The 22,890-nt window shown below is 34.5% G+C and overlaps 1 protein-coding gene across 26 annotated transcripts in view; it reads right to left on the bottom strand.

Annotated features, from left to right (window-relative positions):
* Positions 1 to 22,890, bottom strand: part of SOX6 (SRY-box transcription factor 6) — a 631,442-nt gene that overhangs the window by 383,568 nt on the left and 224,984 nt on the right. For 25 of the 26 annotated variants that reach the window (XM_067749779.1, XM_067749774.1, XM_067749772.1 and 22 more), the window contains one exon: positions 7,740 to 7,980. In XM_067749779.1, coding sequence (XP_067605880.1) covers positions 7,740 to 7,976 — 237 coding nt within the window. In that variant the 5' untranslated portion in view covers positions 7,977 to 7,980. The remainder of the gene's footprint in view (positions 1 to 7,739; positions 7,981 to 22,890) is intronic. The other variant, XM_067749773.1, reaches the window with a different exon arrangement.

Here is a 22,890-nt window from a genome sequence, read left to right as displayed (position 1 = left end):
GAGGTCACGGGACTGTAGTAATACCAAAATAATACTTAGGTTAAGGGTATAAAAAATAAATATGTCATCATATTGAAAGCTATATTAACAAAAGGAATAATAGCTTGAAGTTGTTCTTCTTTAAAAAGGTTACATTTCCCTTGGAAAGCAAGGAAAACTTCTTATTACAGAGGACAGTTAAACAGTGGGATAATTTGCATATCAAGGTAATTTAGGCACATTCACTAGATGTGTTCAAGAAAGGTTAGATATGTTCATGGAAGGAACAAAGTAGGGTCTTTCCTGCTTAGTGCAGGTGGTTTGACTCAATAAACAAAGAGAGCCCTTACAATCTCATCTCCAAATAAATGGTGGCAGCAGGATTTGTCATGTTAAGTTGACTTTATGGAAAGTAACCCTCTTCAAATTAAAATAAGAAGGTAGATCTGGAGGAGTACAAACACAACCCCAGCTTTCTGCTCCCAAAGCAACACGCTATCATGTGTTAGCATCTTATTCATGCTAATCTAGAAGGACCTTAAGATGTTAGTCATGTAAATGACTGCATGCTATATAATATTTATATACATTATTTTCTATACCATAATGCTTAGAAACATTACAGAAATGTGCAGATTTCATTATTCCAGTTATGATATTTCATTACAGTGATGTATCCAAATCATCACTGAGGAAGAAGGAATTCTGTACAAGAAAGTGTACATTAATTAGAACTACCTATAGATTGAAATTTGCTTGTGAAGTTCTGCTTTAATTAGAAAATTATTGGTGTCCTGAGATCAGCTTCCTATGATTAATACTGACCAATTTTAATGAGAAGCTTATTTAGAAAAAAAAAATCTACTACATTCAAATGCCATTTAAATCCATCAAGAAAAGAAAAGCTGAGTAGAATAGGCCTGCTCAATCAAGCTGTTATGTTAGACGAGATCATCCCAGATTTTCTGAGTAACCAATCTTATTTTAAATAATTATCGAAAAGTGACTTTTCCTAAGTGTATGGAAATGCTATAGAGCCCAAGCTACACTTTTGCCATGAAGGAATATTTGCAAATGGATATTGGATAGGAAAAATCAAACCATAGCAGCCCTGGCATCACTATGAGGTGTACACTAACAGCATATCGGTGAAAGAATGAAAACAAAATATTTATGAGACATAAAGGTATCACATAAAAACAAAGCAAACTAGAGGAATATTGGCTGAATCCCAGAAAAGATAATCCTTATGAACATGAAGGAATGCTGTAAATTGTAAGTGAATCATGGTGATGAAGTTCATTAAGAGATTCATATTACAGTCAGAGTTCTGCAAACCCTAGTCACTGGATCTTATACAGCCTGAAAGATTAAAATAAAAATAAACATGACATATCCTATCTCCTTGAAAACATTCTGTACACACAATTTTATTACACTGAAAAAAAAAAAGAAAAGATACTGGGGTCTGATTTTCCTTGAACTGTCAAAATGCAAAAGAAATGCAAAAAGTCTTTGCACAGATGTAACAAAGTACTGGATTTTTATATTTTGGCAGGTGCTCAATATGCAGCCCACATAATCACACGTTAATGACTGGAGTGTGTTAATCAGCATGCATACCTGATTCCTTCTTGCCCAGGGGGGGAAAAAGCCAACTACTGCAGAGCATGTCAATGTTTCTACTTTCTATAAAGATTTTGATAATAGCTATGTAAGTAAGAAATCTTTTCCAAAAAGTATATTTAGAAAGATGTATTAAATCAATAAAAACAATGATAAAATAATTCAAATTTCCATAAACATTGAGATATTTCCAAGTAGCATGCCAATAATCATTTTGTTTAAATAAGCCAGGTTTAGGAAAGTTTTTTTTTAAATATACATTTTTTAAGAGCAGGAATGAAACAGTGCACATAAGCAAGGTGTGCATATATAAAGGTGGTCAGTGTGTTAACACTAGACAGCATTAGTTGTCTATTTCACTACCTACACCATGCCATAAACATGGTTTTATTTTTTGGTCCAAACTGTAAGTAAATTTCTGTCATTAAGTTTCTGAGATGGGTTTAAAAACGGACAATACTGTATGCTAATATAGTTTCAAAGTTATAGAAAATGGGAAATCTCCCACAGGGCTTCCTGGAGAATGTTGTTTCATGACTCAGGGGCAAGGATGAACATTTTCACTTATTACCAGAAGTCTAGGTTTGAATTTTACTTATAGAGAATGAATATCCAAAATTCTAAAATGAGAGTAGTAGTAACTAAATTTCTCAAGAAGTCTAAACTTCCCTAGTGTATGGATTTTTTTTCCCCAGTGCTTCATAGACCCAATCAGGTAACAAAAAGATGAACATAAACCTTGCACATAGTTCGGACCGGGTGAACCAGTGGGTTTCACTATACTTTCTAAAGTAAACGTGAGGAAAATAATAAAAATAAAAAATAAATAAATTTTATTTGAGTGCTACCTACTACCTTAAATTACTAAATCTTACCAAAAACTGGGAACAATTCAAGTTTTTAAAATCTTTTAAAAGGTAACAAAATTAGAAATCTTCTAAAAGTCTGTCACAACATAAAGCATGGCTGGGAAGGATTAAATCCTCACCCAAAGTTCCTGGACTATGTTATCATGTAATGGCAACAGCTCCATTCCCAGGAATGGTACAAAGTCCACACCAGAATTTTTATGACTCAAAGCGAACTACATAGAACACTTCAAAGTTGATTAGCAACTTCATTGAACTGAAAGCAAGAAAGGCAGAGAGGAGAAATTGTTTGCAAGCAAGAAAGTATTGTTCCCAACAGTTATTTACTAAATATCTCAACATGCCTATTATTTTTTTTTAATTACAACAAGAGACTTTATTGGAATCTTTTATTTATAGTGGAATATTATTTTTTAAACTTTTCTAGAAGATAAAACTTGGGAGAATTTACGTAGGTCTCTAAAATAAGGAGTTCTGATATTCTGGGCCTGAGGGTCCAGTGTGATTATTTCTACCTAATTAGACTAGTAGTTAAAAGCCAAATGCATATAATCCCATTTTGGCTTAAAATATATATCAGTATGAGAATGCATGTAAGTGCACAGGTGCACATGCATGCAAGAGGTCCCACTTAGAATCCTGTCACTTTGGGGATCTTGTAAGAGATACTGTTGGTGTCTAGCCCACATTCCCATAACCTACCCTGGAAGTCACCTGTAAATATCTCCCTATTAGGCAAAAAGTTTCTGTCCTCACACGGGACCATTCTTGGTCCAGGAGCAAGCCTTACCCTTCCCCGTGCCCTGGTCTCATTGACTTCACTTCCTGTTCATTCTTGACTAAATTTCTGCCCACATGTATATTACATAACATATTCTCCTCACCCTCTGTGTGAATCTTGTCTTCCTCAGACTCTATGGGAACTCTTCAAAGAATAAACTCCCCAACTGTCCACTCTTCCACTTACCATCAAACTCACCTGCACTACTGCAACAGTTTTCCTAATAGGTGCCCTTGTTTGTGGTTTTATCTCTTGCAATCCATTATGTACACAGCGGCTAATATGATCTTTTAAAAACATAAATCAAATCATGGTAGTCTCTTGCTTAAAATCTTCCAATGGCTTCCTCTTTCACTTGAAGTAAAGTCGAAACACCTCACTGTAGCCTATGATACCCCATAGTATCTGTCATCTGCCTGCCTCCTAGATTTCATCTCATACCATTCTCTCCCTCACCCATTCCACTGCAGACACTCCATTGTTTCCTATTGCTCAAACACACCAACCAAGAGGTTTCTGCACTTACTATATATTCTAGCTGTGTGTCTTCCCTCAAATTTTTGTATAGTTGTCTCCCTTTCATTATTCAAATCTCAACTCAAATGTCACCTCTTCAAAAAGACCTTCCCTGGTTTGTTTAAAGTAGTCATTCCCAATAACATTTTCTTATTTAATTTTCTTTATTGTACTTACCATTGTCTAAAATTGTCTCACTCTGTGAGGGGATCATTCCTGTCTTATTCACAAGAAAGTCCCTGTGCTTAGAACTTAGTAGGTGCTACACACTCAAGTAATCGTTAGCAGATAATCATCACACACAATATTATATGCTAGCCACTAAATATTACTACAAAATGTTCTTCATGCTTGTTTACATTAAAAAGAATGGTACACTATACATTTTTTGATGAAAAAATTACGTGAATTTATTCCTGTCTAATGAATCAGTTCTAATGGGAGCAAAAACATATTTCAAATAGTGTCAAAATTCCCCTACAAAAAAGGTGCTGGTACACTGGTACCATAATGAAAATAGTAGTGGTTGTACATAGTAAGCAAGGACAGTGAATTCTTATTTACACTAACTTTTCAGCCTTCAAATGGATCTTACCAATTAACATAGCACACTAAATTTAAAATAGAACATTTTGGTGTCCATAATATAAGTAATGGTAATTAAAATCAGAGTCTAAAATTTTTTTATCTTCAATTGGTCTTGGAATGCTGATCTCTAAAATTTCTGTTCTCTAAGTTTCTATTCTCCTTTGCTTATTCCACAATGAATTTTTTCACTCGTTTGAAACTGTATAGTCTCATATTTTGTTGGAGTGCAACATCAAAATAATTAATACAAATTTTAACATCTAAAGATTTTTTTTCTAATCCAGAGGTAGGGATTAGCAGAAATTCTCTGCTTTGTCTTTACCCTGTCTTACAGAAAAGCTCCTCTGTGGTGTTGATATTTCAAAGTAAAACCCTTCCTGAACCCAGTATATAAGAAACTTTTAGTGCCTGTTTCTAACTGTTCATGAGTGAGGGCCATCACAGAAAGCAAATTACAATGGAAACTGAGTTAAGCGCTGATAAAATCTCTGTTGTTGTTTTTAGACTTTCTTTTAAATTTTATTTCTCTACGCTGATTTTATGAGGTTCAATTACAGTGCATAACAAATAGGATCCACTGAAGAAAACTAAGTTTCACTTAACTTCATAACAATTATTCCGGATTTAATATTTACTTGAATGTAGAATGAGGCAAAGTGTTTATTAAGTTTTACTCTCGTCACAGTCACCTTACTGCAACACATACACTCAATATATATAGGTTTGCAAGGCTGTCCAGAAACCTAAAATCCTTCTAGTGTTTTCCTTTGCTGTAAAGAAAAATTGGTCAGTGATATGATACTTGCGGTATAAGTCATTACAGGTCTGATGTTACACTTGTTATACATTATTGAATCTATCAAATGAGAAGGGAATTTCCAAATGCAGCTGCTATTTCCCAATTGTTAAATCTTTTTATTATACCATATAAGTACACAGCTGGGAAATACTATAGAGTGGGAGCTAAAACAAAATATTTTGGCTTCCAGACATTCAGAATACACAAAGGCTCCAGTGCAAAGTAATGTTTGATATCAGAAGACAATGAAAGTTTGAAAACATTTCCAGCAAGTATGATTTCTTTATATTAATATAACATATTTGTAAATTTAAACTATTTTAGACTACCATAAATCCCACTTGTAAATTTGGTAAGCAAATTATTAATATCTATTTTCTGACAAAATTTTAGATCATAAAACTTTGAGAATAACTCACCGAAGCAATTTTGCACTTGCCAATATACAAACTAAATTATACTAAGAAAAATAAGTAAAGAGTGCTCTAAAGAAGTAGAATTTGAACTGTATTATTTCTGCCTCAACCTGTATTTTCCAGTGTAGTTATTCTGATTTGTCCATGAGTATATTTGGCATAAAAGCTAAAATATATCTTGAACCTAACCCTTCTCCCTAGCCCATCTGCCTCCACACTAATCCAAGCCACCATCATCTCTTACCTGGATTTCTGAAATAGCTTCCCAGCAGGTCTTCCTCCTTTCACTCCATCTTCCCCACATCTATTTATATACAGTCACAGAACTATCTTTCTGAAATGTTCTTAAACCCTTCGATGGCTTTCCATTGCACTTAGTATCAAATCTCACTTCCATAATGTTATCTACAAGGTCTCGTCGGATAACTAGCCCCTACCAATCTCTCCAACCATATCTGATGCTATGTCTCACCCTCGCTCATTACACTTCAGCTACAAGAACTATCTTTCATTTTCTGAAACTCAGCTATATTTTTCTCACCTCAGATATTTCACACATGATGTTCCCTCTGCTATTTTTACTCTTTCTTCTATTTTTTGCGTGGTTAGTTCTTATCATCCTTAGGTCAAAGAGGGCATTCCTATCCATCCATTCTAAATGAGGTTTATTTCATTATGTTCTCACATGGCATTATGTTCTTTTTCTTCTTAACACATATCAAATTTTAATTATATTTTTGTGTGTGTATATTTATTTTTGTTCCCTCTCCTAGATATAAGCTCCATGAAGGCATAATCATGCATGTTTTATTTACTAGACAGCCAGTACCCAGCAGAATGCTGGGCACAGAGGAGGTGCACCATAATGATTTGTTGAAATAAAGATAAAACATAGCCCTATTATTTTGCCAAAAAGCCAGTGAGAGTGACTGAATATCTATTTCACCCATGCTATATTGGAGTTATAAAATGAACTGCTTATGTTCAATTAAGAAAACAGACTTTTATCCTTGCTTTATTATACCTTCTCTCTTCCCCCTATGCAAGGAAAACAAATCTTCCAGGGGGTCTAACTGCATAATGATGATCCCCTTTCAACCTAAAGTTAGTCTAGAACAGTATAGTCTAGTCCAATCCCCTATTTCTCAGCTACTGCTTCCGAGTACTAATTGTGCCTGCAGAATCATCTGAAAAAGAAAAATGTCTGCCTCCATAAATTATAAAATTAAATCTTTGAATTGTTTCTGAAACATTAAGCATAGAGCAAGAATTTTAAAATGCTATTAGAGTAAAGGCATTTTTAAATATTACCTTAGTTTTTATTAAGGAACAAATCTTTTCCCCATTCCCCACTTAAAATACTTTTCATTAACTTAGCCAAAAGTTAAGACATGTAAAACAGGGTTTAAAATTCCTAATCTAATAAAATATGTTAAGATTTTGGTCAGTTTTAAATGTTAAAAAAGTTAATATTTTTGCTTTAAACTAGATAAGTAATGTCACTTATTATGGTACCTATTTTGATGGTTACAGGTAGAATTTAACATGGGAAAGCTGGCTAATACACTGCATGTATTGGATATTGTTTTTTCTACCTTTAGGGCAAACTCCTGCAGTTTGATTGAATGATACTCAGGAGCTCTGCATGTCCTTTTGAAATTAATATATACGCACATAAGTGAGAAAAGCTTTATTATAAATCAAGAATTACTGTTAAAAATGATAAATACCTGCATTTCCTCACTGAAAATGTATTCACTATATGACCTCATTCACATAGATATGTTTGCTTATTATAATTTTTCAATATTAATACACAGCCGCACTTTACTGGATCATACTACCTATTTTGTGGTATTATCAAGGTCACCACCTTAAATACAGAGAATCAGAGAATAAAATAACCAAATCTCCCCCGAAATTAAATTAAATATCTTTTGGCAAGTCAACCTAATAATGGACAAAAACAAAACCACAAACGATTTTCCAATTTTTCCCACTAACTAGTATTAATATATTAATAATATACAAGGTGGTCATTTTCAGCGCCTGAACACAAATAACTCTAATGATACGGATTCTGAGCTTTCTCTAAAACACTTATTTGTAATGAGCCCATAATAACAGACATACTTGGTGACAGTGGCCAGATTTTAAAAGCTCACCATTCTTTGCTGAGACGACAGAACACTGTCCCAGTCAGCATCCTGTTGAATGGTATTGACAAGTGTTGGTAGCTCCTCAGAGTGAGGTTTGTTGTGCATTATGGGGTGCAGAGGCAGATGGGAGGCCACATGTTGATCACTGCCCTCTTCCTTTTCCCTTGAGGTCAAATCTTGGGTCATTGCTTCCTCTCCATCAGCTGCACTGGCAAATGGAGAGGTGGCTTGCTTGGAAGACATTCTTCTGCAGAATAAGGAAACAGCATGGATTTTTAAAAGGGCTGTCAATGACAAAAGAATAAACCATCCCTTACATGTGACTAATTCAGGAAAAAAGGAAAGTTCTCTAACTTCAGAAATGTTTATGATCTACTCTAAACCACTGAAAAAGAACTCTTAGCTTATCTGTTCCACTTTCCCTCTTTCCTTTTAACTCAAGCAAACTTCTTCCCAGTAATTGCTGCACATTTTCTTTCTTACCAATCCACAAATGAAATTTTTATGGAATAAGTTTTCATAATGTATAGTAATATGTATGTGTGTATTTTTCCTCCCAGTTCTCCCAACTAGATTATTGAGAGTAATTCAGTTGATGGCTAGCAATGAAAAAAAATGAATGAATGAACAGCAAATGAGCCAGTTTGGAGGATAAGTTGAAATTACAAATATCCAAATTTCTCTTATGCTTTATGTAGGAACAAAGGAAGTCTATGTAAGAAAATATAATCAGGAGAGTAAGCAATCTATGATAAAAATCCTAAACAAACTTGGTCCTGACTTCTTAGTTTATACCTTGTATTATGAGTACTAGGCCTAACACTGATTAATGTCAATCTGATCTTTTTCTAAAGACCTTCAAGCTGTGTCAATTGCTACAAGTAAACTTTTAAGTGACATACTGATTAAGTAGCTGACAATGCTAGATTAGTTTTAAGGCAATTTTGTGACATTTTAATTGAGTATATGAAATAACTATGCTTCTATTTTATATTAGAAAGTACATATAAGATTCAAAGCATTTACTATGAAGAGTAAAATGCCTACTATTCATAATCTTAAAACTCCAAAAACAATTACTGCACATTCTTCTATGTATCCACAAGTAAACATCAACTACACTCAGCACAGTGAAGACAAGGTCTTCATTCTATGCTTTCATATACAATCAGAAAATCATGATTGTTAGACAGAATTTCAAAACTTTTAGAATATCACTTTATCGAAATGATTTTCTTAGAAAAGTGTTTAGAAATAAAATCACCAGAAGTTTGTAACTTAAAAGAAGAGGCAATTAGGTATATTTTCTAAAACTTTACATTGTTTTTGATTTATAGTACAGTTAGCTCTAAAATTGCTGTGTAACGAAAGGAATAAAATCCCCACCTTAATTGCTCTTTAACATTAATTGATTTCATACTATTTTTTTAAAATGCACAAATCAGTTAACATAGGAAACCACATGAGCATTTTTCAAATTAGCAAATCATTAACTTGCTAGTACTGTTTCTACAGACAAATAAATACTGATTAAAGGGTCTAGAAATCTGAGATTAACAGTTAAATTTACAAATCTGTCACATGCTTTCATGAATATTGCAGTGAAGGAAATATCAAGTGCAAAGAAAAATAATTAAGTTAATTCCAATTTAAACAGTAGTTTTTATGTAGCAGCCCATGTTTCACATAGGATTTAACAGCTAATGCTAAATTTCTCACAATTAATGAGGGGGCTCAGATTTAGTATCCTACAGTGAAAAAAATTAATGTAAGATCAGCTAATCTAATTATGCACAGTTCTAAATAAAAGTATTACGGGCTTTTGAAGTGCTTTGAAACACATTAAAATGCTGATACCTACTTATAATAATCATTCTACAAATAATAAAAATTTAATCTACTAGATTTGATACTAGAAAATAATATGGAGGAAAAAAAGTACAGAAGTATGTCTATGTTTTCTTTGAGGAGAAAGAAAAATGTTCTAATGAGTACTTTATCAAAGAATTAGATAAGTATATCCTTGACTAATTTCTATCAATAATGACAAATGGAGAAATGCATATAAACTTACAGAAAATGATACCAAATGATGTTTCTTGTAATACAGGAATCATCTAGAACTTACTTCATTAGCCTCATAAATACTATAGTAAAACCAGGCAAATTATAACTCTTTTGCAAATTTATCAAGAGCTTGCCATTAACAAGAAGAGTGTTTTCATAGTTCAGATAATAACAGTACCAATAATGTAATCATTCACATTAAAGACAAAAGAATGAATTTACTGCTGCTTTTTAAAACAGCTAAATACAATTGAAAGTCATAATCCAAAACTCAGAGTGACTTTAGTTCCCCAACAAACGTCCTCTTATTATAAAGTGACTTGGCTCCTTCCAACAGCAATATCTGTGATTGTTGGTTTAGTATAAATTAATCACAACACAAAACCCAAAATGAAAAGTCTCTTAAGAATAATTTCAACTATAAACTGCACCAATGAACAATAGTGCACAATCCTAATTAAACACAACCATGCAGCTGTAAAAATAGACTAAAGCTGTCCAAAGCTATGGGTTGAGTTTAAAGGCTGGTTTGTTAGAGTGTTTTCTTAAGGAAGGCTGGGCCCTCTGTCTTAATCAGCCAATAAATTACTTCCTGCAATTACATTAAATAGAAAATTATTTTCAAATGGGGAGTGTTAATTGAAAATCAAAATTCAGAGGGAAGTTTAGAAATTACACACTGAATACAATTAGTGAGGAAAGGCTTCACCTCTACTTCATCAACAGTCTTCTGGTGATTCCTCCAGTGACCATTCAGGAAAGCTACCAATTTATAACATCACACACTTTGTCTTTTATTTTGCACCTACAAATACAAATGTGTATCAAGGTTTCAAATAAAAGATAGGCTGCCAAAAAAAAGCAATATTAAATCTGACTGTTCATCCTCAGTTCACATCATCATTAAGGGACAAGAAGAGGGGAAAGGTAAGACAATAATACTTAAAAACCAAGGAAGGCATACTCAACTTCAAAATCCCTCCCTTTAGCAAAGGAATTAACATTTTTTTGTTCCAAGAATACTTTTCCATATCATATTTAATTTAATTTCTTGTGTTTCCTTTAGTTCTCAATATGTTGTTAGCAGAAAAAAAGGTGACTCTTTTTCTTTTAGCTAGGTATTGCCCCCCTGTAGACATTTCCTTTTGATAAAATTGTTGGGCTTCTTTCAGGTTTGTTTTTTATTGATGGTTTTGTTGTAGTTTTTTGTTTCGGATGGTGATTTTCTTGCATTTTTTTTTTCTTTTTTTTTTTGCGGTACGCAGGCCTCTCACTGTTGTGGCCTCTCCCGTTGCGGAGCACAGGCTCCAGACGCGCAGGCTCGGCGGCCATGCCTCACGGGCCTAGCCGCTCCGCGGCATGTGGGATCTTCCCGGACCGGGGCACGAACCCGTGTTCCCTGCATCAGCAGGCAGACTCTCAACCACTGCGCCACCAGGGAAGCCCTGTTGCATTTTTAAAAGGAAAATGTGCACAAATTCTTTTCAATGCAGTTTTAAGTGTCTTGGATTTACTGATTATTAGGTTCAATTTACTGATTATTTTTTGCAAAATTATTTGTTATAGAATCCTTCAATTTACTGATTACATCCTCATTCATTTCACTACTTCTTTACTTTAGCTTTCCCTTTTACTAGACCAACTAAACTGTATTCTAGAAGTTGCAAAGATACTTGACTTTTGGTAATACCTTTACCTAGCATGGTAGTCATTGCACCATGGCTACTCTCCTACAAAAACTCATAAATCAAATATACACTTGCTTTAATGATTTAAAATATCACATGGGATGCTTACTTTTATTTTTAATCCTCATGTTAGTAATTTTTCATTACAAAAACTTTCACTCCCAGTGTATTAGAACAGTATCTTACTTTAGCTGCTGCCATATACAACTAATAAGCAAAAGAATTAAAATCCTTGTGAAAACGGTCAATTTCTATGTGACTTAACTTTGTTTTATTTTTGCACTATTATAACTTAAAAATCATTCAAATGAATTGTTTTTTTAATTTGTATTAAAAAAAAAATCTCCCTAGTTATACCCCTTGAAAACAGGGGTTTATAATGGAAGTGCTGACACAACCCTAACTAAAGCAGCGCAAATGTTGCCGCTATAATACACAAAATCAAGTTCTATTATTCTAAACTATCCTCGCTCATGGGATTTTTCTTTACTGTGCTCCCAGCCAAACTGCTGAAGCATGAAAAATTTAAATGCAATCAAATGCGCCCAATTCTACTTTACCAGAACAAGTGTCTACAGTGGTACAATCTTAAAAGGAGATGCAACAGATTTGTTTGGTGTTTTTTTTAACTGTTTATTTATAATACAGTGCATTGGAGATAAAATAAAAGAGGAAATTACACTCACATGGTACCAGTGTATTGACTACACAGAGTACATTATAATCAGAGAGAAAAACTACATTGTCAACTTATCACATTGGTTAAACAAGATGGTTTTCTGGGGCATAGCTATTATCAAGTAAAACCTCCAAAGAGAATAACATATCTTTGGACACATAAAACTAAATTCCCATCATGTGTTCCCGAGTTTGAAATGTCTCTGCCCAGCAGATCAAGTGAATTCCCAGGATGCCAGCCGTTGGGAAGAACTTCAGGGCTTAGGACTTTTGAAAATGAGATTGTAGGAGATAAAGTCTCCAGTAAGTGATAAAGTTTTCTAGGAAGCCAGTAGTAGTACCTCTAGGAAGATTATAATTATTTTACTCCAGAACCCCAGTATAAAAGCTGAATGTTTAGACCATTATCAACCTACGCAGACGGTAAATTTCCTTTATGTTCTTTAACAAGAAATCAAGATTAGCTGGTCCAAGACTTGATAAAATGATGAGGACTGGATATCTACACATTAAGTCCTCTATCTCAGAAAAACCTTATTTTCTAGAACTTTAAATCTTTCTTATTTTTTTTTAAATCTTTCTTATTTGATGGTGTTATTTAAAAAAGAAAAAACAGTTATTTTTATGTCTAAAAGTTAGGATTTTTTAAAACAACTTTCTCATAAGGCATAGTCACTTGAAATTAATTTTTTTTTTTTCTTTACCATTGCTTGGAAGGAATTCACCTCAAAACTATCATTTGGGACTGACATGATTATCCAAAGGAGCCACTGAATTTATTACAACAATATTTTTAACCTGTTTTTTCAAATGTTTTCATTACTTCTGAGATTATTATCAAATGGCATTCACTTTTTACGTGTGCTACATTTACTCAAAAGAAGCCCTGTTTTTAACATAAAGCAACATTTTAATAGTTGGTTTACTTAAAGAAAAAATTAAAATTTCAGGCCAACATTCACATTTCTTTTTGCAACTCAGCCCCAGGCTACCAAGGTAGACTTATTTCAGTCAGGTAGTTCACTGTTAATTTAATGCTGCAATTGATCTGATACTGAGAAATAAACAAATAATTTTCCAAAAATATAACACAGTGCCTCTCATTTTAAGGAGCATGAGTAACATATATGTTCAGCTGCCAAAATGCACAATATCCAGGAACCCCTACAAAGGATACCAGGCCACCCAGCCTAGGGTAAAGAATGATTTTAAAACCCTCTTCCTGTACCTCTAATTCCCACGTTTAAGTATTGGGGGGAGGGTGGACAGGCAGGGGGAGGGACCCTTATTTCAGACATTAAAATGAAGATAACCCTTTTAAAACTTTTCCTGCTTCATTCAGGTAAAGCCTGAGGGTTGTTATTGATTCTTGTACTGTTTTATCCAGCGCTACCGCCTGTCCCTCACTCCACCTCCAATCTTCCCTAGGCTTCTGCCAGGTTTTTCTCTCTCTTCTATCTCTTTAATAAGCAAACAAGAAAATTCCATGAAAAAGAAGCTTATAAGCTTTCAGAGTTACCTTGGAGAGTTATAAACCTATCTTTTAAAGTCTGTAGTGGCTCTTTCAGAGTATATATGGTAACATATACAGACAATATCTGTTAGAAGAAAACTCATTGATTTGAGTTAGTTGTCAAATCAGTAGTGATGAGGGAAATGAAATACACTGGAGCCCTTGAAGTATGTCTAAGAAAGGGCTTAAATTAATGGATTTTGACTTATTTAAGGCTTCTAATTTTTCACACCAAAGTTCCAAAACTGTATTCAAAGGCCTTCTGAGGTTCTTACAAAACAGGGACTACCTGGAACAGATTCTTCTCAAGTCATCAAAAGTTTGTGTTTCTAGAGTTTATATTTAGCTGACAATATTGCTGTCACTTTATATAGCTTAAGACTGTTCTTTGGACTAGAGCTCATATGTCTTGGAATGCTTTGACTCATGAATTGTTTCTCCTGATAATGTTACATCACGTAACCATCTCTGTCTAATTGGTTAGTATCTGCTGGAGGAGGCAGGCAACCAGCCTAATGGCTGGCCTGCCTGACTGACTGCCTATGGAAAACCTATAATTATTACATGTGTCTCTGAGTATCCAGTTTCTTCCTGGGATCAAAACAACTTGCCTTCATGTCACCTCTATCTATACTTTTTGCTTGATAGCAACAATACTGAATTTTTCCCAAAGCTTATCTACCAGTAACTTGTTGAGATCTTTGCTTTGGAAAGCCAGGCCCAGAATATATAAATAAAACCAGTCACCCAACAATAAGAGCAAAACCAAACAATGGCTACTATATATACACACTAACTAAGAGGATTTTAATCAAGCACAATGACTTTATAACTCAAATGAAAGACTTCTATGCGGCATGAGTGAAAGAAAGCTGTCTAAAATAATAGCAGAATGAATTTATTGATATACATTCACTTTGAATCTCCTCTTCACATGAAATGAGAACCATAATTTTTAAAGTGAATACCAAACATGTCTTTGTCAGCTTAAAACCAATCCACAAATATGGAAGCCCAATATGGATATCGTATCCAATTATCAATAAATATTATAAGCCAGGACAATAACTTCTCAGAGAGAAAGGGTAGGTAGGAAGCTGTCACTATACTTTTCCATTCTCATCTCTATTTCCACTTTTTAATATTGCCAGAAAAAAGAGAAAAATGAAAATTTATACTATATGAATAGTTTCAAAAAATGAAAGCTCACACATCGTGCCAGTGAGCAAAATTATATAAAGAAGCTAATCTCTGAGGTTCTCCTTTAGCTAAATAAAGCGAGCCAGCAATTTCTCTCTTTCATGTAATGAAATAAGGTATAAATTTCAGGTTCTTATCAAATAAGAGGAGGAGGACCAGGAAGAAGAGGAATGGGGAGGGGAACAGGAGAGGGTGGGGAAGGAGAGGAGAAGGGGGAGGGACGAAGGGGAAAGGGAAGAGAGAAACAGCCGTGGCTTTGCAGTTCATTTTCAGTTTGTCTACTTAATGAAAACCTCATTGTACAACCCTGAAAACCATTTCCAGCAGGCAAAGTATTTCTGATTCAGCAGAGGTTACACAAGCATCAAAGCAGTTAAATATAGGTGCCAAGCCACATTGCCAGGAGCTCTTAGTACTGTGAGTTAGTGTTACCTGACGACAGCTTAGTGAATATAAAATTACTTGTTTCTCCAAATGAAGACAATCAAATTGCCACCTTCCATTGTAATAATGCACAACTAGTGATCAGCAAAGTGCAAACATAATTACCATGAAGAAAACAAAAAATCAAATCTCTCTACAGAGTAAACACATCTATCTGGCTTCCCCCAAAAAGGAGTGCATTTCAATGCTGAATGCTGTGATGCAATCTTTGTTATTTAACAAGACTTATTAGTCTTACAGTAAATTAAAATGGAAAACAACAAGAAAGGCCAATTAACAAAAAGTGAATACAAATACCAATAAGAGTACTACAACTTTCCAGACAGAGTATAAGGCCTACAAATTGTATCACTGCCATTTGACCTGATAATGTTAAGTGTATGTCAGCAGCACCACCATTATAAAAACTACGCTTTCAGAGACTTCTTTCTAGCTTAGAAACCTTTCAGCAGGTCGAAAAAGACAGGTATTATCCAAGCTCAAAAGCTTTTATCTTAACTTTTCCTTAAAAGAAAAAAGTTATGCCTTATTGTGTTCTAAAGTGACCTGGATTTTTGAGGTTGAAAATTCACTTCACAAAATTGATTTATTATCTCTATCCAAGTTTAGAAAAATAACCAAGCATAGGCTACATGTCCACAGCTTTTATTACTGAGACACTCAGCATCTGGAATTCCTATCCAAATGTGGTGGCCAGGCTGGGCCGCTATGAAAGTGATTTCAGTAACCCATAGCTGGGTTAGTATTAAAGACCTAAAAATTTGACATGGTTTTCCCATACGCTGAAGATTTATAAGTAATCTATATAAATATAGATGTTGCTCCAATCAAACTGCTTTCTTAAAAGCTCTCTTACTAAAGTGATTTTCTATCTATCTAACTCAAAATTTAAAACACTCAGATTTACATCATACCTTCCAATACGGCAAAAACTATCTTTCCCATTTCAAAACACTCCTAACACAGGGGTTTTCTTCTTTCACCAATAATGTCTTCCTTTTCATTAAAATATGCTCAACATTGCTAATTATTAGAAAAATGCATATCAAAACTACAACGAGGTATCACCTCACACTGGTCAGAATGGTCATCATCAAAACGTCTACAGATAATAAATGCTGGAGTGGGTGTGGAGAAAACAGAACCCTCCTACACTGTTGGTAGAAATGTAAATTGGTGCAGCCACTATGCAGAACAGGATGGAGTTTCCTTAAAAGAGTAAAAATAGAGCTACCATATGATGCAGCAATCCCACTCCTGGGCATATAACCAGAAAAGACAAAGACTCTAATTCAAAAAGATACACATACCCCAATGTTCACTGCAGTACTATTTATAATAGCCAAGACATGAAAGCAACCTAAATGTCCATCAACAGATGAATGGCTAAAGAAGATTTGGTACATATATACAGTGGAATATTACTCAGCCATAGAAAAGAATGGAATAATGCCATTTGCAGCAACATGGATGGACTTGGAGATTATCATACTAAGTGAAGTAAGTCAGACAGAGAAAGACAAATATCATATAATATCACTTATATGTCAAATCTTAAAAAATGATACAAATGAACTTATTTACAAAGCAGAAATATATATTTCAATTAAAAAATTTAAAAAATAATGTACCCCTTTTTATCAGAAAGGTATCTTACAGATAATACCTGATATTCCATTTTTACCTGATATCTCTATTCTAAATAATTTCATTTAGAATCCTCTAACTCAAAAATGGACCAGTTGGGGCTTCCCTGGTGGCGCAGTGGTTGAGAGTCCGCCTGCCGATGCAGAGGACACGGGTTCGTGCCCCAGTCTGGGAAGATCCCACATGCCGCAGAGCGGCTGGGCCCATGAGCCATGGCTGCTGAGCCTGCACGTCCGGAGGCTGTGCTCCGCAACGGGAGAGGCCACAACAGTGAGAGGCCCGCGTACCACAAAAAAAAAAAAAAAAAAAAGGACCAGTTGAAGGAGAAGGGGTAGCACAGCAAAGAATGAAAGTGCAATGAATTAGGGACCATCAACAACATAAGATTCCCTGAGCTTGAATATCAGCATTTAAAATCAGACATTTGCAATCAGATAGATCATTCCTTTGAAGGATGCTTTCATCCTTTATAAACCCGAAATGGCCAGTCTTACATTGCATTCCTATTCCACCATTCCTCCATTTTATTAGGAAAGAGTGGAGGAAAGGGAGAGATGAAGGTACTGGGTTGACTTTGTGGCAAAATCAAAAGCAGAATAAGGACAGGAGAAACAGGAGAAAGGGAAAGTCTAAAGTCTAGTGCACGTTTTATTGTGATTTGAAATAAATTTCATATCATTAAGAGAAGTCTGCATGTGAGGAATAAGATAGTTTTAAAGGAAAGATCTTTTTCCTTCACCTTGCCAAAAAAGTTTTTTCCCTGAAGGACCTTACTTATAAGCTTAACACAATAAAAACCTCCCTACAAGGGTGGGGGGCTGGTGATGGTGGTGGCAAACAGTATTTTTTTAACTTCAATGATGAGTAATTTAATATGTTCCTAAAATTATGATCCTACAGAACATTCCTTACAATATAGTAATAATAAAAAGTGTCCACAAAAAGAGAAAAGGAAACCTATTGTCAGAAAATGTCTTCCAGACCCAGGGAGATAAATGCTTGTGTAAATATTATCAAAAGCTTATGGCAAGTGGAAGAACAACAGAAAACATTCATAGATTTTGGGGTTTTTTTTTAAGTTTATTCTATATGTTCCATGAAGATAGGGATTATGTCTGTCTTGTTCATTACTGGGTCCCCAGTGAGCAGCATAGTGTACAACACATCGTAGATAATTGATAATGTTGGGGAAAAAAGAGTGAAGAAAAATTAGGGAGGGAGAGATGAGCAAATAGCTTATTTTTTTTAAATTAAGGTGAATAGATAATCATAGAAAATGCCACTCACATGTTAATGCTGCCAACCTAAACATTATTCTTTCTCTATATTCTTTTTAACAAAATCTCATTCCTTAACATCTAAATCATTATTTTTATATCTAGATCCCCAACAATGAGCTCTCTTTCACCTCCCTGAAATACAACAGCCCTCAAATGACTGCTAGAAAAGTACATCAAGATTATACCAAGATATACTTTGCTATGTCATACTCAACAAAACAAAATTGGATTCATCATTTTCCTCAACACCCTCCCTCATCCATTCACACCCAGAGGAGTATCATGCCCAGCATGATCCAAGTTCAAAACATGAACCCTACATCCATCTCCTCTTTTTTATCCTTGCTCCTCATTGTCAGCCTGTCATTAAGCTCCATCAACACTTTCTTAATAATGTTTTCACGCTCACACCTTCTTACCACACTCATAATCACCTTAGTACAGGGCTTTATTACACTTCATACCTAGACTCTTGCAACAGACTGTAAACTGATTTCCCTAATTTCAGCATCTCCAGCTCAAAATCAATCTTACTGCCACTCCTATTATCAGGCCACTCTCTTGCTCGAGAAAAATCAGTGGCTCTCCCCTGATGACAGAAAAAGTCCAAACTCCTGACTATGGCATTCAAGGCCCTCCATCCAGATCCAATCAATCTTTCTAAACTTATCTTCTAGTAGTCTACACTTTAACCTTCTACTCCACTAGACTGATATACTCGGACTTCACTTATTGCTGCCCCCCAGACTTTGCTCTGCCTGTCTCTCCCTATTTCCCTCGCCTTCCTTTCTTATCACTAGGAAACCAACTGAGCCTATTCCAGGTAACTAGGTCCACCCTTCTAATCACTTCTAATAAGTGCTCTGAAATTTTATTTTTTATATAACTCATTCAACACAACGCATACTATCTTACACAATCTTTTTAAAATATATGCTATAATTATATGTTTATATGTAATCCCAACCAGATTACAAACTTTTCAAGGGCAAGAATAAAATACTAGGCTTCTCTGTATTCCCACAGCACCTAGTACAATATTTTGCACAAAGAAAACACTCAATAAATATTTGCCTAATTACTTAAATTTTATTAAATGAATAGGCAGAATTAAAATTAGGATATTATACTTAACCAGAGGATTTAAAGTAAAACTTCTAGATCTCTGTAAATAACTTGGTTTTTCAGGGCTGTCTCCTCTTCCCCCACCCTCTGGCCAATTAAATTCAGTTCATACTTTAAATGTTTTACATATTATGGAAAAAAACAAAAACAACAAATCATCAATCTATGTTGTTAGAAACATTCAAAAGATGGATAGATGGACAGACAGACAAACAGCTATGGATGGATGGATAGATGTTGGAGAGATGGTTGAAAAGATACAGAAATAGTATTTGCTAGACGTTTAGAAAGTACCAATCCCTATGCTGAGCACTGCTACATGTATTATCTCACTTAGTTCTCAAAACAATTATAGGAGTTAGATAATGTACATTATCCCTCTTTTACAGAAAAGGAAATCAAGGCACAAAATTTTGTATTTAAAAAAAATATTAAGACTTGCCTACGGTCATATCTAATTAATAAAGAAGGCAAAATTTGAACTCAGATGGTCTAACTCCAGGGCAGATGCTATTACAATTAAAGGTAACTGATAGTAAATCTAAATTAAATGAATTAACTATTTTCAATTATCATCTGAATTTTTCTTTATTAGTTCATATACTTCCTATAGAATTTTATTTTTAATATTCCGGTTGGATATACTAGATACTCATTTAATCCAAACATCAAAGAATTTTCTGTCTTCATTTTTCCCTTTTTCCTTCCTTTCTACTTCTAGGATTTGAGGTATTTAATTACTGGTTAACAACTATAAAAGGAGACGGGGAAGCAGAAAGGAGAACAGGTGACCTTCTAACCAACCCATTTGACTCTCTGACAGTTTGACAACAAAATTGGTTACAGAAGTAGTTAAATCTATTGGCACACAAGTCTTAAAGGTTCACTGTAGTTTTCATACAGTAAATTTTTTGGTCATTAACTATCCATGCTTGCCCTGGCATGCTTTTTCTGGGTAGCCTAGATGATCAGCAGTTAACTATATTCTTATACAGACAATCGTGACATAAAACAAGGATGTCACTTCCCATTCATTTCAAAGTCCAGAGAGGTATGAGATCCAATTTCTACCTTACAGCTCTTACCAGAAAAGCCATGCCAGAAGCATCATATACAACCGGAGCTGTTTCACTACAAAAGTAGGTGTTGAGGACAGCCTTGAGGGAAAATGAGATGAAGTACTTGAGCAGTATATATTTAACACACCACCCATCTAGAATTCATTTCAGGGAATGCAGAGTTAATTTAAATATCCTCTTAAAATCTGACAACCATATAACATTACATACACCCTAACTTCTGGGAGAAAAAACAGAAAAAGTCCATACCCAAGGGCATTCATTTTTATAAATTGTAATTCTCTGTGAAAGTTGAAGAAAGGTTTTCACTACCAACTGAAATTTCCACATTTTTTATATACACCAAACAGTCAAGATTCACAAATAAAGTGCTGCTATCTTGTATTTTTCCCTCATTACCTCCACCACCCCTCCCCATTCCTTACAGCTATTTGCTTGAAGTTTCTCACTTGCATTTGCTGGTAACATATTATCATAAACAGCTCCAGGAGATGAGAATCCAATTGTTTCCATGAATCATTGCACAGAATTGTTTGAGTTATCATTATAGAAGACAAGTATGACTACCCACTGTCTTGCACACCAAGGGATTCTTTACTAAGTACCTATATGCACACCTATCAAGCCACAGAAGTTCTAGTTTTCCTAAGCTTAGTTATGGTGGAAAAAATCCACATTATTTATCCAGCTTTGTTTTTTCTTCTCATATAAGCACCGCCTCACAATTTCCCAAAATAGAAACACTTTTACATGTCTCATCTATTAATTTTTTAATTTCTTCAAAAGTAAATCTTTTATTTGCATCCATGGTGCCTAGAACTGGAAAACTGCTACCAGTCTTAACATAATCTGCTGTCAGAAGGAAAAGTGTGGATTTGTAAAAAAGTTTAGAGCAGGGATTTAAATCCCAGACCTCTCATTTACTAGATCTGTGAACTTGACAAGTTACTTAACTCTCTGAGAGTCCCTGTCCCCATATGTAAAATTAGAGACAACACATCTTCCTGAAGATTAAATTAATATATTACAAGTACTACTTAGCATTTGGTAGGTATTAAATCAACAGTAACTTCCTTTAAATAAAAGTGCACAGAAAAATAGTTTGACTCAAACAAAAATTCTTAAAGAAAGAGATTCTGAATTTTTACAAATCACAGTAAATAAAATTTCCATGGAATACTTTTCCAGTGGCAATATACCCATGACCCAAAGCTAAGTGGGCCAGAGACTAGGACTATGTCAACAGGGTAAAATACATAGAAAACTATTTCCCAAAAGGGGTAGGCATGAGAGTGAATCACTCACATAGAAGAAACCAAGCATACAACATCTGCTGCTGAGAACTGTATTTGTGAGGATAACAGAGTCCTGGACTCTAGGTACCCATTCAGACCACCTGCTATTAACTTTTTTCCTTGATTTTCAACCAAAGCAGCCCCAACTTTTCAAGATTGTACCCCTTTTCTCAGAATTAATTTTTAAACAGAAGCAGCATTTCGGTATACTTTAATTTGACAATAAACAAAAAGTCTAAAATACTCTATCCTATGAAATGCACCAATACCTTTCAAAGCTTGCTTATTTGCTTTTCTATTTGAGAAATAGATGGATCAGTAATCCCTGGTCCCAAACTTTAAATGTTTAAAAGTGTTTCTTGTTTCACTCCATTTCGCATTTCTAAATCAAGTCTAAAATCAAGTTCCTACTAGTGTGCTACCCCAGCACATCCTCACGAGCTAAGAAAACAGCTTACCTTAAAGTTCCCCTCTCATCACAATTTACTTTAGAAAATCAACTTGAGGGGTCACAGATATGCTAGCCTGACTGTTTGGCATTTTAGTGAATTCATTACCACAAAATAGGTATTCTTAACTGTACCACAGCTCAAAAAGATGACAGGCACTAGTCTACTCCACATGCAGCTTAAGAGCACTATTTGCACTATTTGAAGCTGAAAGTTCCAACATCAAGATAAACTTGCCTAAGGACCAAACTCACAAACAGTTAGGTTTCTAGGACACCTGGATAAAGAAAGAAACAAATGAATGTTTTGAACCTTGCCAGGCATGATGGGGAACAAACACAGGAGTGTGTGTTACTCAGAAAAATGCAGAAGAAATATATGACAGAATAAAAAAGAGTAAATTGAAAAGCATTAATAAAACACTATTTTAATGCACTCACCAAAGGTCAATTTAATTTACTATAGTTTTATATAAATAATACTTCTAATATACAGTTATGGTATTAAATGCTATAAATCTCAACGTAATTTGAGCCTTGCTTAGTTATAGTAACTTGCAAACATTAATAATTTTAAGTTCTTAGTAAAAACACATCAGCAATTACCCAGTGGCCTGTTTGCCAGTTGTGTTTCTTTGAAATGTTTGTTGCAATTAAATATTTTCATTAGTGAAAATATTTTTTACCATAGTA

The sequence above is a fragment of the Pseudorca crassidens genome, chromosome 9 (genome assembly GCF_039906515.1).
Source record: "Pseudorca crassidens isolate mPseCra1 chromosome 9, mPseCra1.hap1, whole genome shotgun sequence".
Classification (NCBI taxonomy): Eukaryota; Metazoa; Chordata; class Mammalia; order Artiodactyla; family Delphinidae; genus Pseudorca; species Pseudorca crassidens.
This window is presented reverse-complemented; position numbering and strand designations above follow the sequence as displayed.